Raw genomic sequence first — 25,710 nt, 5'->3', positions numbered from 1 at the left:
TGGCTTGCCTTAGAAATCCAACTTTTTCTGTAGTTTGTCACCTTGTTTTTAAAATGAGTGGGAGAATTTGATGACAGTAATACTAACATTGCATCATTTTAGAGAATGTTTCCCCTAGTTGGACAATTGGCTTTTTCATGAAAATCTTGCTTTTGGCATGTCATCCAAATCCTGGATGCTATGGTATGTTTTAATAATGGAACACTTTATTCAGAATGGTTGCCAGGGTAGATATGTCTCGTGTTACTTGTGAGAAGAAACAGGCTAAGCAGAAGATCAAAGATTCCTTTCTTTTTCATGGTGTGATCTGTATTGTCTGTGATTTTGCAGTGAGTTCTGTTACTCTCAGCCATGGAGTTGACGTTTTGAGCACATCAAGCTGTAAAACACACTTATGCACAAAAAGTTGGTGTGTATGGTGGTGAACTGGGTAAACTACACATTGCAGGACTATTTCAGAACCAGGATTCTTAAAATTAAGAAGTCAAGGCATATTTCATTATGTTCTAGAGCAGCTAATGACCTTGATTCTGCCCTTTCTATTGAGAAGGTAGAGTGAAAGCAAAAGAGGAAGAACCTGTTATGCCATATGAAGCTTTGATAACTGATATTTCACTTAGCAACTGTGTTCTCCCTGTTAGTTGTTAGTGTGAGGCAGAAGTAAGGTTTCTGCTTATATTTTTTGTTTCAGAATCCATTCATGTGTAAGACTGCATTGAATCGTAGCAATGTTGAAGAGCTAAAGAATCTAATATGGCATCCTCAATAAGCTTGTTGGGTGTTTCCATGTCTTGAGGTGCTTTGATTTAATTTCATTTACAGGTGCCTAAATCTTCATAGATTTCTAACAGTTAAAATTAGAACATTTACACTGCTCCTGTAATATGCTGCAAAGCAGGTCTGGCAAAGATACCTCAAACCACTCATTACTTTTAGAACTCAAAAGTTCCTTGAAAAATATTGAAAGGATTTGAATATGCTTATCTTTCCTGATGCACATGGTGACTCTTTTGGCTCTGTTCAGTATCATAACAGATGCCCTCTTGCTTTCATTCCTTCAGCAAAGAAATCTCATTTTTCTTGCATAATAAAGAAATCTGCTCTGACTGAACATGGATCATGTTGTATTTTAATATTTACTCTGATGTGCATTTCTTTGCCACCTCTGAGTCACCTATCAGGTCAACATTACTTACCAGGTGCTTTATCACCTGGTTGCTGCTGCCATGATGTCTTAAAGGTGTGATAGGTCTGAGAATGAGCTTCCTTCCTGTTATTCTTGAAATGTTTTATTTAAAAAAAAAAAAAAAGGCACAAAGTTAGTCTTGGTTCACAGATTCACAGAATATTCTGAGTTGGAAGGCACCCACAAGGATCATCTAGTTCAACTCTTAAGTAAAACCCTATGTGGGGATTGAAGCCTGGTGTTATTAGCACCGTGCTCTGACCAGTTTTGTGTAGCTTCAGATCACCCACCCTTAAGTAACAGCAGTAATTTAAGTTGTTCCTCTGATTTTAAATTTGTGAGTCCGGTGTGTTGTGGGATTTTGTCACTTTTCTCTCTCACTTTAAGTGCCCTCTTATGTCTCTCTGGAAAGAATTGCACTGGAATTGAAGTGGTACTCACACTGCATCTTCAAAAGAATTCAGGAGGAAAAATGGCTTCCTTAATTGTGCTGTTCCTGTTGCAGAATGGACTCGGGAGTGATTCAGGTACTACAGGAGATAGCTGGGAACAGATCATGTATTTGCTGCCTGCTGATGAGGAACATTCAAATTTCAAGCTGGAAAAGTGTTTGCCTTCAAGCTTGAGCAGTGTGTCTACTGGCACCCTTATAGTCTTGATGTTTAAGTGTTTGACAATTCAGCCATAGTCACCGGAAGACATAATTTATGTGATTTCAGCTTTGCTTCACTGTAGTGACAGCTCATCACTATGCTGAATTTACCATGCTGTGGAAAAGTTGCTCTGTACATTTTGTTGTGCATATTTCTAGCACGCAACTTAAATTTGTAGGCATAATAAATGTGATTAAGAAGAAAGTAATGTTTTGTTGAAGAGATTCATTACATTTGGGATATCTTGACTTTTAAGAGCTTATTTTCAAATTCCCTGATTTGCTGTTCTTCAGTGGTCTCTAAGCCAGGGTAATAGAAAGTCATTTCATCAAGTCTGTTTCTTTGGTGAGACACTCTTAAAAATGGCAACTACAGGTATTCCAGGGAATTACTGATAACATCATGAGAAATCCGACTATGGCATAACCTGTCAGCAGGAAAATTTCATCTAAGGTGAGTCAGTCCGTTGTTGGTGTCTGTCCTGATAAAACATGGATTAGGTTTAGTCCTGGCTGCAAAGCAGAAGAGTGGAAAAGTCTTTTTTTAATGGTCTCATGCATCACTAGGTGGCTTTCAAGACGCTCAGCTGGAAGGAAACATTTAGGTGTTACATGCCTTCAAGAAATCAGGAGTCTTTGGCATCATTTTTCTTTTCTAATGTCAAAGTAGCTATCACTATTACAATTACTATAAGGATACTCTAATACTTGTAATGCTTTTCTTCCTGAGAATTTCTTTTAAAGAAAACAAGAACGTCTCATTTTGCTGCCTTTTCTCCTACCCTAGTCTTCCTCCTTGGTAGGAAAGCCTTGCCTGGCCTCCACACATGATCTGTTACAGTGGCTGTATTATTGTTGCTGAGCTGTACATTTTGGTGTCCTACAGCCTTCATCTCTTGTCAACTTTCACAGGAGTGATATCAGAAAGTAGATTCTCTGTTAGTTTTATGTGGTACAGAACTGCATCTTCCAGCCATAAGGGTTGATGTTTTTTAACACAAAATCCTTTCCTCTTTGGTGCTAGAATTTAGTCTTTTTTCCTCTGGCACTCTAAGTTGGATTTGGTGTAATGAAACTGAGGACACTGACTCTAGTGCATGCTGTCAGGTTATACAAAGAGAAAGTTGGTTTGAGTCCCACTGTTGCAAGGATGTTGTTTCTACCTTTTGGTGTGTGTTGCACAGAAAATATCTCTGGTGAATGTTTAGTCAGGACCACTGCAAGTACAGCATCTTCAAATCCAAGGAAGCCAATATAGTGGTAATTTTAGCAGCTCATTCAGGAATGTATCTGTCTCTTTACCTGAGTCAATATCTATTAAAAAATACCACAGTATTTTTTAATGAATGTAGATTCTCTGGTTTGCTTTACCGTGGCCAAAGGTGGTGCTAAAATCAAGAATCCTTTTCTGCATCTTCCCCTGCTGTGGCAGCCTAATGAGTCTCAAGGCCAGTTAGACTAATCTGACATGCTTTGCTCTTAAAAGCATTTTTAAAAGTCTTTAATCCACATTTACTGTTGTTTTCCTCTAGTTATCTTCTAGGGAATTGCAAAAGATGGGTTTTGTTCACTGAGTATTGATGCTGAGCAGACTATTTCACAAACTGCTCCTCTTTTACTGTATTTTTGAAGATGGGAATGCCATGTTTATATTTTTTGGTCTTCTGATAGTTTGCTGGGCCTTTGTGAACCTCAGTGATTCTAGCCAGTATTGTCAGTACTTTAGGAGGAGATCTTCAGATTGTTTGGGTCTGGTGAAATTTGATTTACTTTTTTTTTTTTTTGAGGAAGTATTGTTCCTTCTGTATTCAGGCCACCTGATCACTCTATTGTTACTGTGCTAGTCATGTTAATGACTGGTCATGTTTCATATTTTTTAACAAAGATGGCTGTGAAAAAGGCAGTTAGGTAAAAAATTGAAGGGTTGTTTTGGAGAAGACCATTAAAATGCTTTTTCCCAGATTGCAAATAAAATCTTCAAAATTTTTAGCTATGGTTACCATATGGGGCTCCAGAGAAAGGAAGTAACTGAAATTACCATACCCTAATCCTTAAGGATTTCAAAGATTGTAGTTAAAACTACAGTGGGAGAGAGAGCTCAGTTTTCAGAATCATTCGGATACGTTATGAATGAAATGCAAATAATTTAAATACATCCATGTTCCCATCTTGAATTTGTTGCTGTCACATAGGGGTCACTTTGTTAACCATTAATGAAATGGGTCCCCAGGTGCATGTAACAAGCTGCACACATACACAGGTTACTGCAGCAGGTCAACTTCAGAATGCCTGTCCAGACACTTGTGTGCTGAAATTGATGGATGAGCAGGCAGATTTTTAAATGCTTGCTCTGGATTTATGATTGTGACAGTCCCCTGTGTTGCATCTCTTTCTTCTAGAGAGCATAAAGGTTGGAAGCAGCAAAATGCTTTTGACTGAGGAAAAAAGACTGGAAATGCAAATACCTGTTAGGCAGCAAAGACCCTGATGTTTCCTGGTGTCCATTATGGGCTGTTTCAATATATTGTAATATACAGGACCTTTAGGAAAGATCTAAGTGATTTGAGAAATTCTTTCCAATTAAGGTAGCCTCTATGTTGATTCAGTTGTAGAAATTGGTACTTTTTTTTTTTTTTTCCTATTTTCCTGAAGTGTAACATTTTTTACTATTGTTATTGGGCACAGTTACTGAAAGTTATTTAGTTACCCAGATCCCTATGAAATCAGTTGGATTTAGCAACATATTCCAGCCTTTGGATTAAACCCCTGGTGTCTTCTATTGAGGTTGGAAGTTTTTGGTGGTTTTTTTTTTGTTTGTTTTGTTTTGGTTTGGTTTTTTTTGGGTTTTTTTTGGGTTTTTTTGTGTGGGTTTTTTTTGTTTTTTTTTTTTTTGTTTGTTTGTTTTTGTTTTTATTCTAATCACTAAATAGCTAAATAAATAAATAGGTAAATAATATAAATATATTTAATCCTCTATGGAGACTGCCTTTCAGATAAAACAGTGGAATAGTTCTTTATGCAAGAATGAAATCATTAGCTTTTGTATCATTTTCAGAGTGGAAGTCAAGTTAGTATACAGTGAGAATATACATTTCTTGGATTTTCACTGGATTTGAGAGATCTCAGGTTTCCACACAGATTTATTAGACTTCCAGTTGTAGAGAGACTTCTTGTGATCTGCCTTGCTTGGTGCTTTGTCTCTAGTGGATTTTGACCACTGTTGTAGCTGCGCAGAGAGAGTCCCCACTGTAAACAGAAATGAAGGATCTTTGAGGCGTGAACGGGTCCTATTCATTTCATAATGGAGTTCTAACAATAAAATCTGGCAAATATTGATTGTTTTAGCAGGAAACAGCCCTTTATTCTGGCATCTTGTCAGGGCTTGGGTAGAGTCCCTCCATTCTTTCTCCTTCTGGTCCTTGCTTTCAGTGTCTTGACTAAGCCTGTTTTTTTCTCTTGAGAGAGTTCTGATTTTATTAACGTGTTTTTGTACAGGGAGTTTAATAAAAGATGCTACTCTGGCCATCATGGATGTTGAAGTTTGGTGTGAATTTCTCCAGTGCATATGCTGAACAAGCGTTGTGAGTCAGTCTGCAGCAGATCACCTCTGTCTCTAGACAGCAGACTGGGGTCCCATTTTAATGCTGGCTCATTGGCAGATAGAATTTCCATTTACTAGTACAGCAAGTGCTATTCTAGACACTTAACAATTGCTTTTTCCATGACACAAGTTGTGGTTAATGCTGCGACTGTAGGGTTAGATGAACAAAACGTTTTGTGGAATTGACTCAAATTGCAGCAGGATCAGAAGCTGAAGTGAAGAAAAACCCCAAGTCAGTTAAGTCACCTTAGATCATATATTTTTTAGGCTTTGCTATGTTTGTAATCAGTGAATTGAAATTGTTTTCTCATTGATTATCTGAGCCCTTGACTAACAGTATCATTCTTGGAATCCCCAACTCAGAACAATCACATAGCAGATTTTATAATTTTCTGCTGTATCAGGCAAATCTATATATCCACTGGACAGGATTAAATATATTTTTGCCCCCTGAGATAGATATCCACCTTGAGAGTGCACTGAAGTTCTTGCTGCATGGGAGAGGAAATAGATACATATTTGTATACATGTATACACACAAGAATAGACTATTAAGTATATATACTTACTTTTTCATTTCCCTCATTCTTGTGCTGAAATGTGATGATTGCTACCAGAAATGAAATCCCTGCTTTTATGGTTTATGGATAAGTGACTTGAAGCTTTACAGTACAGGTTAGAAGGTGAATTAAATGCTTCTTATTGTTATTTCAAAGTGTGATAAGCCCATCTCATTTACTTACATAGGTGGGTGTTCAATATTTACATTTCTGTGCAGAAAGATCCTAGAGTTGGATAGTGCTGTATGTCCATTTTTGAAGCTCCGAGTTTCTGTAAGAGCCTTCCAATTCCCAGAAGTATTCAGAAGCTGAAAAGAGATGAAATTGCATCCATTCTCCATTCTGACAGATGGAACATGCACTGTTCTGAATCCCATCATTGTTGTTTCTGATCACATACACTCAGTGACAATTATTTATTGTATATTTGTCTGCATAGTGTTGTCCTCAGAGTCTGGCTGACCTATTAATCTCATTTGAAGGTTGTTAGACAGCATTAAAAAAGAAATTGAAATGCAAATGTCTTCACAACTTCCTAGTCTCACTATCATCTTTTCCTTTTGCCAGGTGCATAGTTCTGACTTTGAAATCTGTCTGTGATAGCTGTACCCTGGGAAAGATATAGTAGTGTTTCCATGTTAATAAAAGATTCCGGGCTTCCTGATGATCTCACCTAAGATTCACATAGCAACTATTGCTGTCATTTGCTTTCACACTTGTGGATGCTCCAATATCCCTGTCCTTTGGCAGTGAGATTGCTAAATAGCTTGTTTTGTCTTTATCCAACGGTTGGGAGCAGTTCTTTTCAGGGATTCTGCCTTAATCCTATGTCTCATGGGCATCACTTCTCTGCTTACCAGCATTGCTTTTTACATGAATAACAGCAAAGAAATATGGGGAGGTACAAACTTTTAACAACAGAACTGTGTTATGCTATCCTTCCTAAATATAATCTTTTTATAGCCACATCAAAGTTTCTTTCAAAGGTGGTCTTTGACTTTTTCTTGAATTGGGTTATCCATTTGCAAATATTTTTCTTGAAATCACATACTTGCCAAGATGTGGAAAGACTTTACTTAATAGGCATCCATAGGGTGCTTTCCGTTTGCATGGAAGAACAAAACAGTTTCAAACATTTCAAAGCCTCTTTGTTGCTTATGTAAAGGGAATGAGGGGTCCAGCCCTCTGAATTCCTGACTGAATCTCATTTTGCATCTCTGCTGGCAACAAATTAGCCCATGTAATTTCTGCAGTCGAGTTCACATTCTGCTCTTCATGCACTTCCACTGGAGTGTTTTGTTGGGTACTTTTTTATGATATCTACGTTTCAGATCTTTGCAGAGTCAAAGCAATGTCAGCACTCTAACTCTTGCTCATCAAGCATTAAGCCAGGTCACAACAGCCAGAGGTGCTGTTACTCCCACCAGAGGGATGTTTTTGCAGTTGACCATGAAACATTGTGAGTCTCCAGTATTCAGAATACTTGCCAGTACCCAAAGAAAATGGAGTATTGTACATCTCTGGGATCCTAACAATAAAAACACTTGGCTTTTTTTACAATGATGTACTCCATGGGGTACATCCAAACTGGGAGTTGGTGATTTGCCCGGCTTTCTGTGGGCCAGTTTGACTAATACAGGTAAGTGAGCAAGGAACATCTCATCTCCTCTTTAGGACAAGCAAAGCAGTGAGTGTCACACACAAACTAGGGAACTTTTCATTTGATGTTTCTGGGCTCAGGCTGTCTAATAAGCAAGTCACAGCTTGCTGTCACCATTCTCATCTCACTTGGCTACATTCTCTTGACCTGAGCACAAATGAACACTTTGTTTGTACCCCTCATCCGTTGCTCATCTGTTGTTTGTCCTTTCTGTGGAAGCAGCCCAGCCTGGTGATTTCAGGACCAACCTGCGCTGATAACAACAGTTTTAATGTAGTCTGTGAGTATTGTCTAGCTCCAGAAAAAGTTTTTTAAATTCTCTAGAAGTCCCTTATGCAAGTGTGATTATTATGTCTGAAAAACTTAAATTCATAGAATTCTCTCCAGCATAGACAAGGAGGATCAGCTGTAGCATTTTTTTTTTTTTTGTGCACGTGTGCATCATTAGGGAATTTACTGGGATTTCCACATTTTAAGGCCTCTCAACATCCTTCAGGTGGTTTTAAAACTTTTCTGTTCACCTGAGATGAATCTCATGCTGTGACCACAAGGTGAAAGTTTTTGAACAGTTGTGTTAATTTAGGCCCCATGTGAAACAAAGCCAACTTTTCTGTGCTACAGGAAATTGCCAAATAAAATAATGGAGGGGAAATGAACTACTCTTTGAGTTTCTAGGACAATATTCTGAAGAAAGGTAGTAATTCCAAACAAAAAGTGTTTTTTAAAAAATATCCTTCTAGATGTAAGTTGATATTCTTTGTTTATATCCCATAGGGCAATCTTAGTAGCAAGCTGACTCCTCACTTGAAGAAAATGTATAAAAAAATACAATAAAATCTCTTTCAGCTAGAGGTCAGAGAAAGAGCAAGAGCAATCAGATGGTTTTAAGAGATTTGGATACTACTGTGATCAAAACCATAAAACTTCTCTAATTTCTCTGTGAGGTAAGTATTTAGTTGTGGGGACATTCTTTAGCCTTCTGTTTCGTTTTGCTTCAAGATTGTTAAGGTTTTGGTACTTAGAAGACTGTAATATATTAAAATCACAGCAACCTTTCACATATCAAATAGTCTATAATTTAGAAATGTATTACACCTGCATTTTGACAGTTCCACATGTATCTTGTAGCAAAATAAGTGCTAATTGTTCACTTGTTGCTATTACATTTATTTTGTTGAGCAAGGTACATTTCTATATGTGGACATGTATTAGTTTATAGGTGTTAAACATTAACTTGTATTTCCCATCTTTCAACAGCACCGAATGGTTTTTCAAAGCTTGTCAGTGTTCAGCTGCTATCAGTGAAAAGGCCTTAATTCTTGCCCATTTTTGTTGAATGCAGTTAGAAGGACTTGAATCTTCAAATGCCATGAGATCTAATCTATCTAAATAAAATTCTGATTCTTTTTCCATCCTCTTTGGTCATCTCACTTTGACTTTAATCAGGCCTGTGTAACATTATGGGCTCAGAGGACTAGAACAGACCCGATTTGGGGTGATCTGATGTTTCCCTTGGCCCAAAATGAAAATTAAGTGCCCATACATCTTTATCAACATACAACATCTTTATTTATTTTTTTATTAATAAAAAAACCTCTCTAAGCACTCATCTGAAATGCTTTGTTTTTCTTACTCTTGGAAACTTTACATTTGGTCTGAATCTTTCTTACTTCATCTTAAGCTCATTGTTTAACACCTTTTACTTTCACAGTCTTCCTGCCACTGGACTAAAAACATTTTGGACTTTCCTCTGTAGTCTTTTTATATTCAGGTCACTTATTGGACTTGGTTGAACTTTTATGGCCTCTCTCTACCACTCTTTTGAAATACGGGACCCAAAATTGTCCAACTTCTGCAGCTTGAGGTCATCCTCATCCTGAATAAAATGAGCAAATTGTTTTCTGTCTCCTGGATTTTCATCCTATTCATATATTTCTGTGCAATTTTTGGTGTAGTTTATAAATGTGGTGGCTTTGCAGCTGCATAGTATTGATTCATGCTCATCTTTTAAAATATTACAAACCTCAGACCCTGTTCTGTAGCTGTTGCCTGGACAGCTGTTCTCCTTCCTGTGTTTGTGTGGTTGAGTAGACTTTTCTGTATAAATCTGTGTACTTTTGTCTGGTAAATAGCATTCTGGTTTTTTCAGACCATTTTTTTGCTTTGTAAAGATTATTTTGAGCCCTTACCATCCTTCCAATTTTGTTTTGTCTGCAGATTTAATGAATACTCGATTTCATCGTCTAGATTTTGTATTTTGAGATACGAAAATATCAAATTTACCAGCACAAAACTCTGAAAAACTGTATTTGATATATCTTTCCCCAACCACTGTAAGCCATCAATAAGTGCTGTTTTCAGGGATTTTTTTTTTTCCTCTACGGTTTCACCCCCAGCATGTAATATTGTATTTGAGGTGCTATTACTCTATCTTGTTGGAAACTGAGATAGTATTGGAATTTAATGAAAAGTAGGATGTAACCTTTAGTATTTCATTTCCATTCTAGCATCTCTTGTGCTGTGGGAGGTTATCAGTGTTTTTGGGAGGCACCAATTCTTGAGAAATACTGCTGTCTTCTGTTATTTCTTCGCAGTTCATTATTTGTTCCTGTATCTTTCCAGGAACTCTGACTGATACAGAGTAACTCCATGGGGTTGCAGAGTGGAGGTTGCAGAGGTTCTCTGTGAGCTCCCTGGCCCGGTGCTTCCATGCCAGTGTGCTTTGTGGGGCTGCACATGGATCAGAAAGAAGCCAGACCCAATGGGTGCTTCGGGCAGCTGTGTCCAGGAAGCACCTGTGCCTGAAAACTTTAGTTGTTGCTGGTTCAACCACATTGTTCAGTGAACAGTCAGCTACTTTTTATATGGATTTCTGTCTTAGGGGTGTTTTTCACAGCGTAGCAAAGGTTGTCCTGCTTCTCCCTCTCCTTTTCCCTGGTGCTATCTCTTCCAAGCAATGCATGCAATACTGGAACTGTCAAATTTTCAGCTTTTGAGCATTCAGTGTATCGTCTCATGGTTTTGGAAGCAGTGTGTGCCAATCTGATCTTACCTTCCTGCCTTGCCTGTCTGATTAGAATGTTCCTTCTGATGGTTCAGGCTTAGCTCCTGCTGCAGCTTCCTGTCAGTGAGGCACTAATTACCTTCCTTATGCTGTAATTGTTAAAAAATATTGTTATAAATTCCTTTAGCCTTTCACCTGCCCTGGGTGAAATGGACTCATAAGACCTGCACTTAATGTCTATGGTTAGGTAGTTTGACTGAAGAAACTTCATTGCCCCAGCTTTAAAAAGGCAAGTAAATGGTTTGAGAATTGTTAATCAGGGTTAAGGTTGCATCAGGCATTATCTGAGGCCATTAACTGCAGTTCTGTGCACACCTTTGAAACCCAGGAGGTGCAGAAGTAGTGCATGTTTCAGTGTGCATTGGAGCTGCTCTGTAGTTGGGTTATGGCTCAGCTTTGAACAGGAGCTCTAACATGCTGTCCTTCAAGTTGATGCGGAGAACTGTAAGGAGCGCAGCAGGAAAAATAAAAACCACCAGGCTGTGTCCTTGCTAAGGAAGGCATTGTGGTTTAGGGTAAGATTGGTGGCCACTTTTGGCTGCATGCACACCCAGTGCTTGTTTCCTTCACCAGCTCTGCACAAATGTTAGCACAGGTTCTTGTCCCAGGCCTCTGCAGAGAACTGGAGCCAGCTCTTCCGAGCCAGGAGGCTGCTGGCTGCCTCCAGGTCCCTAAGCAGGGGTTGTATCCCCTGTTCCACTCTACACGGGAGGGGAGGGTCCATGGCTGCCTCGGGTCCAGAGGAACCTTGTGGCATGTGGCTGCAGAGCTGTGGCAGCCTGGCTGTGGATAATGCTCGGGTCTGTCAGTGCAGCTGTCATTAGCACCCCGAGTGGCACGTGGGGCTCATAAAGCAAATGAGGGAATCCACTTGCGGGATGCAGCGAGCCACATGAAAGGAGCCCTTTGCTGAGTCATCTGTACCAAGGCAGCGTGAGAGGGCAGCCTAACCCAGCCGCAGCTTCGCTGAGTTCGTTTGCTAGCCCTAGAGGGCAGAGTTAAATTTATTGGATGGGGTTAGTATATGCTGTAAATGTTCCTCCTTCAAATGTGTTTTTCATTTGAAATATAAATATTAAAGTCCTACTGAAGTTTGAGTGCATTTGACATTCAAGAAAGGGATACTAGGCAGTTCTGTTTAAATCTTAATTTAGTTCAGTTTCTGGGCAATGGGTTAATCTTTACTCAGAAGCTATTTATCTGAAAACTTGCTCTGGTATAAATATGTTTCTTTCTAATTTAGTGTTAGATCTTTAGTCTCTCATTTTAAGAATTAAGCATGTTGAAATAGCATTTCAACCAGATGAATTTGACATTGAATTATCAGATCAAAATAAACATGTTTAAAAGTTTCTACACCTAGTTTGCAGAGAAGTAATTGCATTAAAAACAATAAAGGAAACAAAGTATGTAATACATACACTGCTCCTAAGTTTCCTTTTTCCTTCTTTTTTTTTTTTTTCTGTAACACATTAATACTTAAATTGTCCCAATTAGGCTTTAAAATTTATGCTTTCGCTCATAAAATGTGACTCGTCTGGCTTCCCTTCATTTTGCTGGTTAATAACTGTCTCAAGACAGGTTTTGCTAAGCCAGTGTTAACAGATGAGCATATTATTTTAGCAACCAGAGCTTTGAAGTTGCAAAGTATTAATAAGGGAAATAAAAGAATTGTAGACAGATGTAAAAGATGCAGTAGTTGGTGACTTTTGTCAGCCAAAGAATTTCTTTTGTCTCTGAGGTTGGAGGAAGGTTTTGCTTGTGTTGTTTTGGTTTTATTTTCTTCCATTTTTGATCCCTGTTGAGAGGATCTTCATGTTAGAAATTTCAAATTTTCCAGTTTTTGTGTTTTATGCATGTCTGTGTTTGCTTATGCTGCTCTTTCTTCCCTTTGACTTCCACATTTTCTTTTCTTCTGGCAAATTTGAACTCGCTTCAGCTTGGGACAGCTGGGGCAAAATGAATCCCCACGAATAAAATTATAACAAGAAGAGCAAAGTCTGTGAATGATCCTTTGCTGTTTCCTGAGTCGTTCCAGTGTCATTAATCAGCGCTGGTGCTGTGGAGCCTTGTGGTGTGTTATGTCGCCAGCACAGCAGCTTCTCCGTCCCTTTCCCCCACCCCCTGCGTGCCTACACAGTGGGGAAAACTAGAGAGGGAAGCCATCAATCTTCCCTGTCCTACATGTCAGCAATGATTCTCCTGTCGACTTCCTGCTCTCTCTGTCGTGCCCACCACCTGTGTTTAGAATTAGCTCTGATGCTGTGGATCTCACTTGGCTCTTCACCTGTTCTGCCCTGAGTAAATGGCTGTTCAAATAAAGCAGAGCAGCTAAATGCTATAGCATGTGAGTGGTAACCATCGCTGTGGCTTGGGGGATGATTTCTGTTGCAGCTGCTCTTGTAATACTGTCAATAATTTTCTGTAACATTGTGGGGTTTGGATCTAAAATCTCTTGCTTTTGTTTCAGCCCAGGGTGAGTTTGTGAGTCAGTCTTTTTATTATTTAGAAATTAAAATATTTATAAGATATATTTTAGATGGAGGCATAAGCGTATCTCTCATCTGTTAGGCTGCTGGGATAAAGTCATTAACAAAGTTCAAAGAAACTAGTTAGTCCAAAGCTTTGTCCTTACCTTCAGTCACTCCAAGGATATAATTTGCAAAAACCTTCTTTGAATTTGATTTTGAAGATGTGTCTGTCTCCCCCATGACTGGGTAGATTGAGAAGCTGACAGGCACCACCTCTGTACTTCTAGGGCAGAATTAATGTGATCATTTAATGGTTTGTTGTGTTAAACAATAGGTCTTAGCTGGACTCCAACCAGCCACATTTTTATGTATGCTTTTATGTAATTTTATAACATGCCTATGCCAAAATAAAAGGAGAAAACAGTCCTGAGAATTGTTTGTTTACTGGCAGCTTTCTCCTACCTCCTTGAATGGGCGCTACATTTCTGTTTTTAAAACCCAAAAGAGACTAAATCATAGGCATAAGGTTACCCTATAATTGTAGCTTGTCTGTGCTATCATTTCAAGCATGTGATGGCAATATTTATGTGGAGTTGTAAAGAAGAGAGATTCTGAAAACCGAAGTTTTGTGAATGCTTTCACTTGATTTTATTTCTGTAAGTCTTTGTGAAGGGGGAGCTGTTTTATGACTGATTTTACTACATATTTGAGATACAGTTTTTTCTTGACTGTACCAGGCTAATATGTGTATCCAACAGGTAAATAAATTCTTGTGTTCAGCAGTGACAGAATTCATAAAGCTAAACATGAAATGTATAGCTAGGATACCAAGAATTTTCTGTAACATGGGATGCTTGGATCTGCATGGATCTATCTTTTCCTTTATCGCCTTTGGTGTGTCTTCCAGTTCTGGCACATCTATCTCATGAGAGGGAATTATTGTGGTTTTGACTGCTTAATTGAGTCCTTGACAGTAGCTTGCCTTCCATATAGAGAAAAGCTCTGCTTTGGTCCAAGAGAGCAGAATTGGATTTTTGGGAGCTGTCATCTTTCCTGTTTAGCATTGAAAATGGATATGGCCATGCTACAGGATGGCAGGACCAGACTTTAGCCATCCTACTCTGAGAAAAGGATGTAATGCTTATTCCTGATTATTTGAGAGCATTTGGATGTTGGTATTTTTTCAGTATAAGGAGCGGCAGTTGTTGATCTCATGATGAAAGGGAGGTTAGGTGAGAGAACACCTGAATCTTAATGGGTTTGGGGCCAAGCTTCATTTGGTGATGCAGCTGAGAAATGCACGGTGGTGTTTAGAATTGCCCTGCAGAGGTCTTTTTAAGAGAAAACCGATAGTAGGTGCTAATTCATGTGTCAGATGCAGCACTCTTAGCAGGCGTGAGCATTAACGTGCATTAACTACTGGTGTAGGTGCACACACCACACAGAGTTAAACATACGAACAGCAGGCTCACACTGTGCTCACTACAGATGTCTGAATGAGTGAGTGCCTGTGGGCTGGAGCTGCATGTCTTGTGGCTTTCACTCTGCTCCATTGGGAAGTCTTCACTCCTTTTGTTTTTATCCTTTTCCAGCTCCAGTACTTTGGAGCACACAGCTCCCATCCCCTGACCTAACAGCTCCATTGAAGTGCATTCCAGCCCCATGATTTCATGGTACCAGGCAGAAATCCCCTGCCACGCTGCTATGCTGCCCGCTGCTTCTCACAGAGTGAACAAACAGGGAACATAAACTCTCTCCAAAGGAGCAATGTTCTTTGTATATTTTTAGTGCAAGAAATCCAAGATTCATTTGAGGGTGTTTTGTGTGGGCTTTTTTTAATATAGACTTCTGCTAACACAATGGAATATTTCATGCCACCCTGTTTGCTGTAACGTCTTGTGCTTTATGTTGTTAAATGGAATCAAAGGAGTTAAAGATGAAAGACTTCTAGTCAACTGGTCCCTCAGCTGGGAGCCAGTATGGGTTTGTTCTTTGTAATGGATTTGCTAATGCTTTACTCAGGTTCAGCCTAGCTCAGTTTTCATTATTGGATTTACTTATTTCTGTGAATTCTCTACTTCAGGTTAAGTAATTGCTGAGCTTAGACTGAATATAATACTGCTACTGTTTGTTTCTAATGTTTCACTTGCTATTTATTGCCCTTATACTGAACAAACCTTTTGTAAGTATTTGTTTACCATTTGAACATACAAAGCACCATTAAAGATGTCATGCTTGCCTTCACAGGTATTCTCTTTAATGGATAGAGAACTTGATTCTTTCTTTATATGAAACTGTGTCCATTTGTACATTGTGTGTTTTATTTTCAACATGTAGTGTGTCACCAGATGCTAACTTATGTAGTATTGCAACAAACCTACCTTTCATTAGCTCATTGTTAGCCTTTGAATATTTGGAGTAAGTACAGTATTTGAACATATAGTTTATGCTTAGACACTGATGTCTTGTATTTTCTTGGTGAAAGACATTCTCAGACTGCCTGTTTAAATGTCAGTATTGCATTTTTATGTATTGAGTGTATTATACTCACATTAATGGAAACAATTTTGCCGATACATCCAATATGTTCATAATAACATTATCTACAGACTGGACAGTGATCCAAGAAGTTGAAAAGGCAAATAATGAACATGTTATGGGAAACATTCAAAGCAAGGACTGCAGCTGCAAGGGAACTGGGTCTACCTGACTTGGGGACCAACAAAATTTCTAGACAGAACTGTTCTCCACAGGCTCAGGGTGTGGGCACTTTTTGGGTCAAGGTATTGGCACATGAGCTGATCTGTGCTGACTGCACAGAAATTCGTGTGCCCTGGTATAACACACAGTTACCCCAGCGGGTAGAGATGCTCCTGCACTGAAGTAGCACCAGCTTCAGAGCTCCAGGGAAAAGAAGCAGTAACATCAGGAGACATGTCAGGTGATGCTGTATTTTACTAGATTGAAGTTGGAAGATGTGCAAGTTTCTGCACTATACTTTAACTTGGTCATCCTAAGATACTTTAGTTGGTGTGGGTCCGTAGTGGATTTCTGGTACATGATAACATTTCTGAGCTTTTATAACCATGCAGGTAAAAAACATATTTTATATTAAGTGACTGGAGTCAAGGCAATAATAGTAAAATAATAGTAATCATCTTAACATGGCATTATCTGTGCCTTCTTACAGTAAGAGCTGTATATCAAGAGCTGAATGTAAGAGCTCTTTGGGGAAGCAAGGGGTGTAAAGTGCAAGTGGAGGAAGAAAAGAATACAGGAGGGATGAAATTGTCTGATAAGAAAATGGAGAGTAGGGCTGTAAGAATTATGTTCTGTGAAGAAGGGTGTTGTTAAACAGGCATATAAATGGGCACCAGAAAGCAACCAGTACTGTAGGGAGAAGTAATTGTGGGAAGGAGCGTCAGAATTTGAACTTAGTGAGTGGAGATATGGACATGAAAAAATATTATGTGCTCTGATAGGGAGAAGTAATTGTGGGAAGGAGCATCAGAAGGAGCATTGCTCTGACAAACGACCAGCTGTTCTGGAATCCCAGTAGAGGGTAGAATACCATGTTACTGGTCAACTATTTCCTCTCTGACTTCTTATTGTCTTAGTTAAGAAACATAGGAAGCAAAAAACAAATGCTATGCCTGTGAAGTACCTGTTGCGTTGCCTAGCAGCTGCTCCAGGCCTGTAGTAATAGAAATACAGCTCTAAAGTCTAGTGAATCCCAAGTTTCTGTAAGACTTCATTTTGTTTATACACAATGGAATGTTGGATGCCTCCTTCTGTAAGAGAGCACCTGGCCCTTCTCAGTGTTAACAGGAAGCTGGCTGCAGTCCTGGGCCAGGTAGTAGCTTAGTGGGAGGTGAGTGGATTCTGTGAGGGGTGAGAAGTGCTCTGATGTAGGTTCCTAGGAAAACAAGGAATCAAATGCCAGATGAGAGATTGAGTATCATAACTCCATTTTTGTGTAATGAAGAAAAGAGGCACATGGGTGGTCGAGGACTGGAACACAAGGACTGGAAGCTGGAATTACTGTTGGAAGAAATGGTGTGCTTTTTATTGCTTCAAGTGACTACCTTGAAGCTCCTGTGCTGGAGCTTCTCCAAGAGCGCTTAGAAACTGACTCAAGAATATACTAGAAGTCAAGAAGATTTTTGGGATGGGATGAAGGGGTTGCCATCAAGATTTAAATGTATAGGCATTTATGTGAGCAGGAGAAATTAGTATGGCAGCTAGCCCAAAGCTGCTCTTTTCTGTCATCAGCACAAAGACTTAAACATTGGGTAAGAAAATTGTCTTGATCTGAAAAACAAACTTACTTAGAAGAAAAGAGAATTTTTCAGCAAATTTAGGAAGAAATAGTCTAGGCTTTTCTGAGCTATAGATCATGCTTAAAAGTAATGAAGTCCTATTCCACTTGGAAACACGTTTTCATTAATTTTTCTCAAGTCTGAGTCAAAATGAATTAAGTCAATTTGAAGTCCTTTTTTTAATAGTTAAAAGTAATGGCACTTGGCCTTGACTTTTACTGCCATTTTGTGTGGTTTAATAGTTGTATGTCTTTTTTTTCTCCCACACATTTGTAAGAGATTCACAGAAAAGAAAACAGACTACATCAGTAAATAAATTCTTCCTGCTAAGTTATAGATGTTTCTCATAAAATCTAGCAGGCAAAAAATGATGCAGCCACAGGCACAATGAAGTTGATGATCCTGCCACACAACTGAGTCTGAGGATTTGTGTTGTATTTGCTGTGGCTGGGGTGGGGGACCCTCATTTATAAGTTGAGCAGTCTTGCATGCTCTTGCAACTTGGCATGTAACAAGCATTTTCACATAAAACATTGCTGAGCTACTTCTGAATATGGTGGAATTCTTTGGGAAGGTCAGGGAGGTAATTGATCATATGCTGACAGCTCGGGGCTCTGAGAAAATGGTCAGATGGAGGGCTGGGATGCAGGAAAACAAACTTTCTGAGATGGTAACTGTCACTTAGCCAAGCTATACATGTTTCAAGCTTTTTAATCTTTGCTCACAACCTCAGCTTCTTAGTCTTTTTTTGTTTTTGCTGTTTCTCTGTGTGCTCTTTTCCGATGTTGACATTTTACTGGTCCTGATGCATGGACAGTATTCCAGGCGTGATCTTGAGCTGTAGCGGTATTTCTTTGTAGGAATTCTATTGCTGCCAAAATGGGGAGTTTCAGAACTTTGATGATCTCTTTCATTATTCTTTGACCTTTAGGTCAAGAAGTAGGTTTCTTTCAGGAACTGCTCAAAATGTTCTTTGCAGCTAGAAAAATAAGACTTCAATGTTCATGGGAGTTAAGATGGCAATCTACTGGGACATTGCATGAGTTTACAACAAAAATGCTTGAATTTCTCTGCTCTGTGACCCTAAGTTTCTATATCAGAGTGGATATAAATACTGAAGTGTGGATATAGAAACTAAAGAGAAACATACAGCTTTGGTGCAAAAGAAATGAAAGAATCTAGCACTTGGTTTCTGAGACCAACTTTTCGCCAATCTTGTTTACAGCTGTATTTTTTTGCATATACAGTCTGACAGCTTAAAATTATGGTAGTTTTCAGTCTCTCTGCTGTGAGATAGAGTATTTTAACTGACTTACTGCAATTATTGGTTCTGAGGTCATTTATGCATTACTACACTGACAGGAGGGGAGAAGAGATGGGCATAAATGAGGCTTTTAAAATGACTTTAAAATACAAAAGAATATGGGGAGGGGGGGAAGCGTGTTTATTTTTTATGGGGAAAAGCGTGTTTATTTTGCCAATGCTTTGTCACAGAATGTGGTCGTGGATCGGATTTTCTCGGGTATCCAGCCAACTGGGACCCCTCATCTGGGTAACTACCTTGGAGCCATTCAGAACTGGGTGAATCTGCAGGAAGAGTGCAGCTCGGTGCTCTATAGCATTATGGACCTGCACTCTCTCACCATGCCCAAGGAGCCAGCTGTCCTGCGCCAGAACATCCTGGACACCACTGCTGCCATCCTTGCCTGTGGGATTGACCCAAATAAGTGTCTCCTGTTCCGGCAGTCACTGGTGAGGCTCCTTTTGTGTTGTTGGATTTGTTTCTGATTAAGTGGCTTTCCACACATCCTAATGAATGAGTGTAGCGTTGCTGAACTCCTTTATCATGTTTGTGTTGGTGGTCCTAGAAAATGTTAGCAGTGCTGGATTTTAAACTTATCCCTTGCTGCAGCTTTGAAATTTTGAATGCTGCAACCATGACTGAGAAGCCCATTTAGGGGTAAGTACACTGTAAATTTCTGAAGCAGAGCTAGGAGTTTGTACAGGTTATGACTAATATACTTCAAAGACCTTTTAGAAGACCACTAATTTGTCTCTGTGTCACTTTAGTCGCAAAAGGTTAACTCATAAATGCATAAACGTGGCTTGTGTAACCAGAAAGGTAAGGGAAATGTGTTTCTATGCTTTTGTATCAGCTCTTGCCACTCATTCTACCAGCTGCACAGTAATCACAAAGTAACAGGTGATTAACTTTTGTATCAGTTCCACCTTGGTCATCAGGAGGTTACATCTTCTCTGGACTTTCCTTTCTTTGCTGTAACCTCCTTTTCATGCAGACGCTTTTCTATCTGATCTGGTAATTCACATGTAAACCATGTGCTCCTCTTGACTACCCCAAGGGGTACTGGGCTTACCTTCCCGCTTGGCATATAGCTATCACATGTTCTATTTTCCTGGAACACAGCTTAGTTTCTTGCTCAATGAACTTTGTGTTACTGACTCTAAACTGGCAAACTTCTATAATTTCCACAGACACAGATGTGTCATAGCTTCTGCTCTTGTGAAGACACCCATAAGTGGGTGTCCACCTTGCAACAGAACTGCAAAGGCGATGGCACACGGGATCTGAATTTTATCAGTGCAAGCTGAGATGGTGTTGTATTCTCCCTTTCAACACGATTCTTTACAAGCAGAGTTTCCTGGGGTTGTTAAACTGCAAATAGCAATCTATATCCCTGGTGAATAATGAATTGATGAAGACAGATATACTTCCTGCTTCACTTTTCCTCTGTATTAAAAAACCAGTCTAAATAAATGAGCTCAGAATTCTAGTGGAAATACGTTTAAATAAATTCACCCCATTTTTTTCAAATCTGTTTATCATTTTAAATATGTTACCAGTTTGGGTTTTAATTTTCCTCTACTCTGACTTGTCAGCCTCAGAATGATGAAGTCATTAGCTGGAATAATTGCAAGGTGAGTTACAAGCCAATGATGCAGTAAAAACCAGTCTAGAGAGGTTTTTTTCTTGTTTTCAAGCAACTGAACAATTCAATTAGTTACAACACAGGATCAGTGACTAAATACACAGAGAGCACTCTTCAGCATGAAGGATAAATGCTTTGCAGGTTATGATTGGAGAGGAATAAAGTGAATGTTTATAAAACTGCAAGTGATATGGAGAAATTGTTTTATCCACTGAAGAATGTGAACTGACAAATATCAAAACAAGTTAACACCTGGAAGATTCAACACAAGCATAACAATGCTGCATTTCACGAAATCCACAATTGGGCTACAAAACCCCATGACACAGGATACAGTGCATGCTGAAATTCATATGAATTCAGAAAGAGACTCGACAAATTAATCTAAAAAATTGCTTTGGGACTGTTGCATATCTGAGCAGTCACCTCTACAGGAAGTGGTGAAACCACAGATGGGAGAATATCCATGCTTTTCTGCACTTATGTTCTTTTTTTTTATTCATTGGTTGCTGTCAGAGATGGATATTTGATCTGGTCCAGTGTTGCTTTTCTTATGTTCCTACTGGTCTAAAAGCTAAACTAGTGCTGTTCCAGGTCTTGCTAAAACCAACACCCAGGCTTCCCTTGAAGCCAGCAGATTATCAGTGAGGATCTTACGTTGCACTCAGCCACAGAAAGTATGTTGTATCTTTCAAAATAGAACAATTCAGAGATTTGAGTCTTTGAACCCCCAAAGAAAAAGTGTCAGACTCAGGAAATGATGGCTCTTTGTGCAGTGCTTTCTTTCTACAGTACCAATACAGTCAAAAACCAGTGAAAACCTAAGACAGCTAAACTTGAACATGTTCAGCTTTATCAAATGAAATACAATTCTGATTTTCTTTATGGTGGTTAGGCTGGCCTCAGTTAAATAGATTTTAATTTCCCTTTTTACCTTAATTTTACTGTGTCCTTATCTGTCCAGATCTAATGGTCATTGTTCTTATTAAATCTAAACCGTTAGATTAAATGTGTGAGCCGTGTCTGATGTCTTGAATGTTATTCTTACCAATACTTACCACACAAGTAACTTTCAGAAGTGGCTGATTCTTGCACATTTTTGAAAGCTCATTGTCACACTGCAGTCAGAAGAACTATTACAGTTGTTTGTGAATATAGACTGTTTCAGCACTGGTTCAGGCTGAAGTGGTTTGTCAGCTTCCCCAAACCAAGTCTGTACAAACTGTATGAAGTGGTCAGGTATACCCAGAGATGCACTGTGATCTGTTACATTTACATAGGCAGCACCAGATGTTTCTCTGGAAGCAATTAAAAGGAGTATCTGCATGTAGCTCTTGATGTGAGGAAAGGAGACAGGAACCTTGCTAATGTGATTATTGTTTTAGTATGATAATGAAATAGTACATTATGGAATGTCATAATATCGAGATGATTGTTCCTAAAAATGAAGGTGTAAGATGGATTACAGCTATTGCTAATCAAGAAAGTTTATTGCTGGATTTTGATTGGAAATTTCTCAGATTTCAAAAAAAAAAGGAGCTGGCCTCCTTTTCAGCCACTGTAGCAGTCTCCAAGGGTGGTCTAAAAAAGCCCCACTTTTGTTTACAAACACTTGGCTGAGGTGTAAAGCAAAGTGACCAAAACTGATTGTATACTGAAATAGTGTGTGTACTTCCAGAGGTCAGCAGGAAAGCAGTGGAAATCCAGCCACAAATAGAAAACTGGGTTAGGTACTTAGTTATGGACAGAGTAGTTTTTTTCAATAGCTGATCAAACTGCTAAATAAGAATTCGCCGTAGCTTAGCATGCTGTAATTATTGTTGTATTTTGAGTTCTATCTAGAAAATTACCAAACCTGTAGATCACAGAAATGTTTCTTTAATTAGACCTGAATGACATTTCTGTTCATTTTTTTAAACAAACATCATGCAACAAAATTATTGTTCATGAACTTTTAATCACCAAAACTCACCACAACTAATGACTTTTTCTGTACCCTGATTCTGTAGCACTAAAGCAGATTGAAATTCTTGTACTACAGAAGTATGCTAGTAGTGGTAAGCCCCACTAAGGGAATTGCTCATGTATTCATTCATGTAAATGCTGTTGTGTCCTGTCACTTTCTCTGGATCACACTGGGCAAGAGTGGTCTAGAATTGCTGAAAAGGGCTTGGGTTTTATTGTTCTTTATTTGTTTGTTTGGCTTACTCTTTTTGTATTTTGCTGCTTGTGTTGCTTCTCTGGAATATGTTGCCCATATGTGAAAAAATATAATGCTACTAGGTTTCTCAAAAGGCCTGTGCCTTTTAGTAAGGGTCTCACTTACTTTACTTAGGCTCTTTTTCAAATCTCTAATCCAGAGATATCTGAAATACCTGCCTCGAGAGTTTTCACACACTTTATCAGCCTTTTCAATACAAGCAAGAGACAAAAGGCTGAACAATATGAATCACAGACTGCTGGGAGAAAGTGTGGTGAGAACAGATACCTCTCGTCTTATACTAGGTCCAAAAGGTGCTGTTATGATAAGGATACAGGTGAAGTACACTTGGAATCCCAGAACAGATTTCAGTGATGTCCTCTCCTTTCAACTAAAATTAAACAGAAGTGACAAAAATTTTGCATGAGCAAGTTTTTTATTGTATTGTTTAGAGAGCATATGGCCTATGTTCTTTTGTATTGCATTTACAGCTAAACTACCTATAAATGGAAAGTACTAGTTGGATGAAAATTAGTTTTGTATGCTTCAGAATTTACCATTTATAGATTATATTGTTTTAAAACTTGTACAAACAGTAAGTTAATGGCTGGTTGTATATTTGGTCTTAATGCATTGCAGTTCAACAAATATCTCCCACCCTTCCATTACCATATAAAAACTTGAATTCCAGCCTAGGGAAGTAGTGGCTACAAAGAACAAGTGATGATAACTTGAAAATATTTAGAAGCAAGAAGGATAGCGATGAATAATTAGGGTAGTGTTTGGAACCACATTGTCTGTGAAGGGTTATAAACAAGCACATTTAATTAGAATATCTAGAAAAACAATTGTGGTGTATGTTGGACAGTAAAATGACCTCCCAGTGAGAGAAGCTCTTTCATTACAGCTTGTTTAATTATATTTTCTCAAGTAGGAAGTTACAGAAAAGTGACAATTTTAGTAAGAATAAAAAATAAAAATAAATGCATATTTCAAAATAGTGCATTTTTATTTGGAGTACAGCTGCAAGATGTATGAAACCCTCTTAGAGAAAATAATGTCAAGATATGCTTTAAGTGGCTGCCGTTGCCTACGGGGCATAAAAAAGAAGTTATGGAATAATGACTTATACAACATATCGTGAGAGTATTAGAAGAAACAGAAAATATATTCCTTAAATTGTACCGTAACTGATAAAAGCTGTAACAGTCATCTTTCATAAAACTTAGATCTTTTATTAAAACCAAAAAGGACTATGGGGGGGTAAATAAGGAAGACAGTATGCGATCTGCACACGTGGTAAACTTATATGATATAACCCATTTTCTCTGATTCGTGGTGGGTACACTACACATTTCAGTTCTTACCCATAACCATCTTGTATCTCATCTGCTTCCCAGTCAAAACAATATTAGAAACTTATTTTGCTTTTATGTGGTCTCAGGCTGTTCTTCCTGTCCACCTATCTATTGTAGCAGACACATGCTAAATGTCCCAAGAGAAACTAAAATTCCATCAGAGTTGATTCAGCAGGCAGTGCTTGATACGCTGCATGAACACTTCTCTGAGGAGTCCTGTGAGTTTCTGGACAACATAATGTTCAGTTTCTGGGCGGAAAATTGCAGTTTTCATCCTTCTGGATAGGGTGATTTATTTTCTGAGTATAATCAGCTGCAGTATTCTTGCAGTGTGCAAGCAAATTGAGGCAGTAACTCTGGGAGGTGGGAATTTGCAAATTTGTCTTAGCATTAACTCCAAAAGCCAAAATACAACAATATGAATGCATGCACTGTTTCACTGCTGTTATTTTCCAGAAGTATCCATCTGCTTTGTTTTGTGGGCAGAGTTTGAATAGATTCACGCTACCCCTTGTCCAATTTTCAGAGGGGCTGAAAAGCTTCCATTGCATCATAGCTTATAAATTCATTAAAGTACATTAATTTAGCACGGTCCATTGAAAACTTCCTGTCATAAGAGGAAGTATGTGACTGTTTAATTTAGAAAATTATTCTGCTTCTCTCATTCCTCTGTTTTCTCTCTCATGGACTGGACTAGACATAACTAGAGCTCAGTGGGAAGGAAAGTCATGGTTCACTGGGATTTCTCTTTTTTTTTTTCTTTTCTGCCTTAATTTACCTTCTTCATCTCATACTGTTTTGTAGATGTTATATTTTCCTCTCTTCACCAATCTTCTGGACACACCAGACTAATTTTTCAAACAGTATTGTGGGTTATACTAGGAGAATGTTTCTGCAAATAAGTTAATTTTGTAATAAATAAAGGAGAGGAAAGGGTGTTTTGGCCAAATTACTGTGGTCTGTTGGGGTTTATAACCAGTAAAGCTTGATTCCGGTAGGAATATTCTTGGTCAGGTTCTTCAAAAAGGAAAGGCAGATCTTATTTCTGTATGTTTTAGCCAAATATAAATAAGGATATGTGACTAAATTGTTCCCAGGTAAAGGTGAAAGCTGTAGATACTAACACATTTACTGACAATAACTGGATAACCACCGCCCAGTTCAATACATTGCTTAACGTGTTCTTTAAATCTGATATTGCCTTTGTAACCATAAACTTGTTCTACCCAAGCAATTATTTCTTTGAACAGGAATTTGGGATACTGTGGCAAATTTTCTGTCATAAGAGTACCTGCACTGTGTGCATTTGATTCAAGAGTAGTCTATTTTTTTGTCTTGTTTATGGTCTTTTTTTTTCTTTAGCTCTGTAATATAGAGACACATTGCTAAGTATCTTGAACGTATTGCCTGCAACTTTACACATTAATAAAACCTTACCTCTTATTCAAGAAAAATGTGAGCATCATTTGCTTTTAAAAAGGGCATCTTGAATTTTGCAGAAGCTCTTACTGGTACTTCTAGAAGAGACAAAATCCTAAGAAAGCGTTTCATTTCTCTTTAAATGTAAGACTATTTCCCTTCTCTGTTTCAATTTCTTTTAGGACAGAGCTATCCAGATTACCTCCTGAGACTTTTTACCCTACTCTATCAAAATTAAATCTTTTAAATTTACTGCCCCTTTAAAATGTAGC

At 38.5% G+C, this 25,710-nt stretch overlaps 1 protein-coding gene across 1 annotated transcript in view; it reads left to right on the top strand.

Moving 5' to 3' along the window:
* The window catches only part of WARS2 (tryptophanyl tRNA synthetase 2, mitochondrial), a 39,356-nt gene that overhangs the window by 1,221 nt on the left and 12,425 nt on the right, over positions 1-25,710 (top strand). Inside the window, 1 exon segment of the mRNA XM_041464025.1 lies at positions 19,008-19,265. Within this exon segment, the coding sequence (XP_041319959.1) occupies positions 19,008-19,265 (258 nt within the window).

Source organism: Pyrgilauda ruficollis, unplaced genomic scaffold (assembly GCF_017590135.1).
Source record: "Pyrgilauda ruficollis isolate IOZ18807 unplaced genomic scaffold, ASM1759013v1 scaffold17, whole genome shotgun sequence".
NCBI lineage: Eukaryota > Metazoa > Chordata > Aves > Passeriformes > Passeridae > Pyrgilauda > Pyrgilauda ruficollis.
This window is presented reverse-complemented; position numbering and strand designations above follow the sequence as displayed.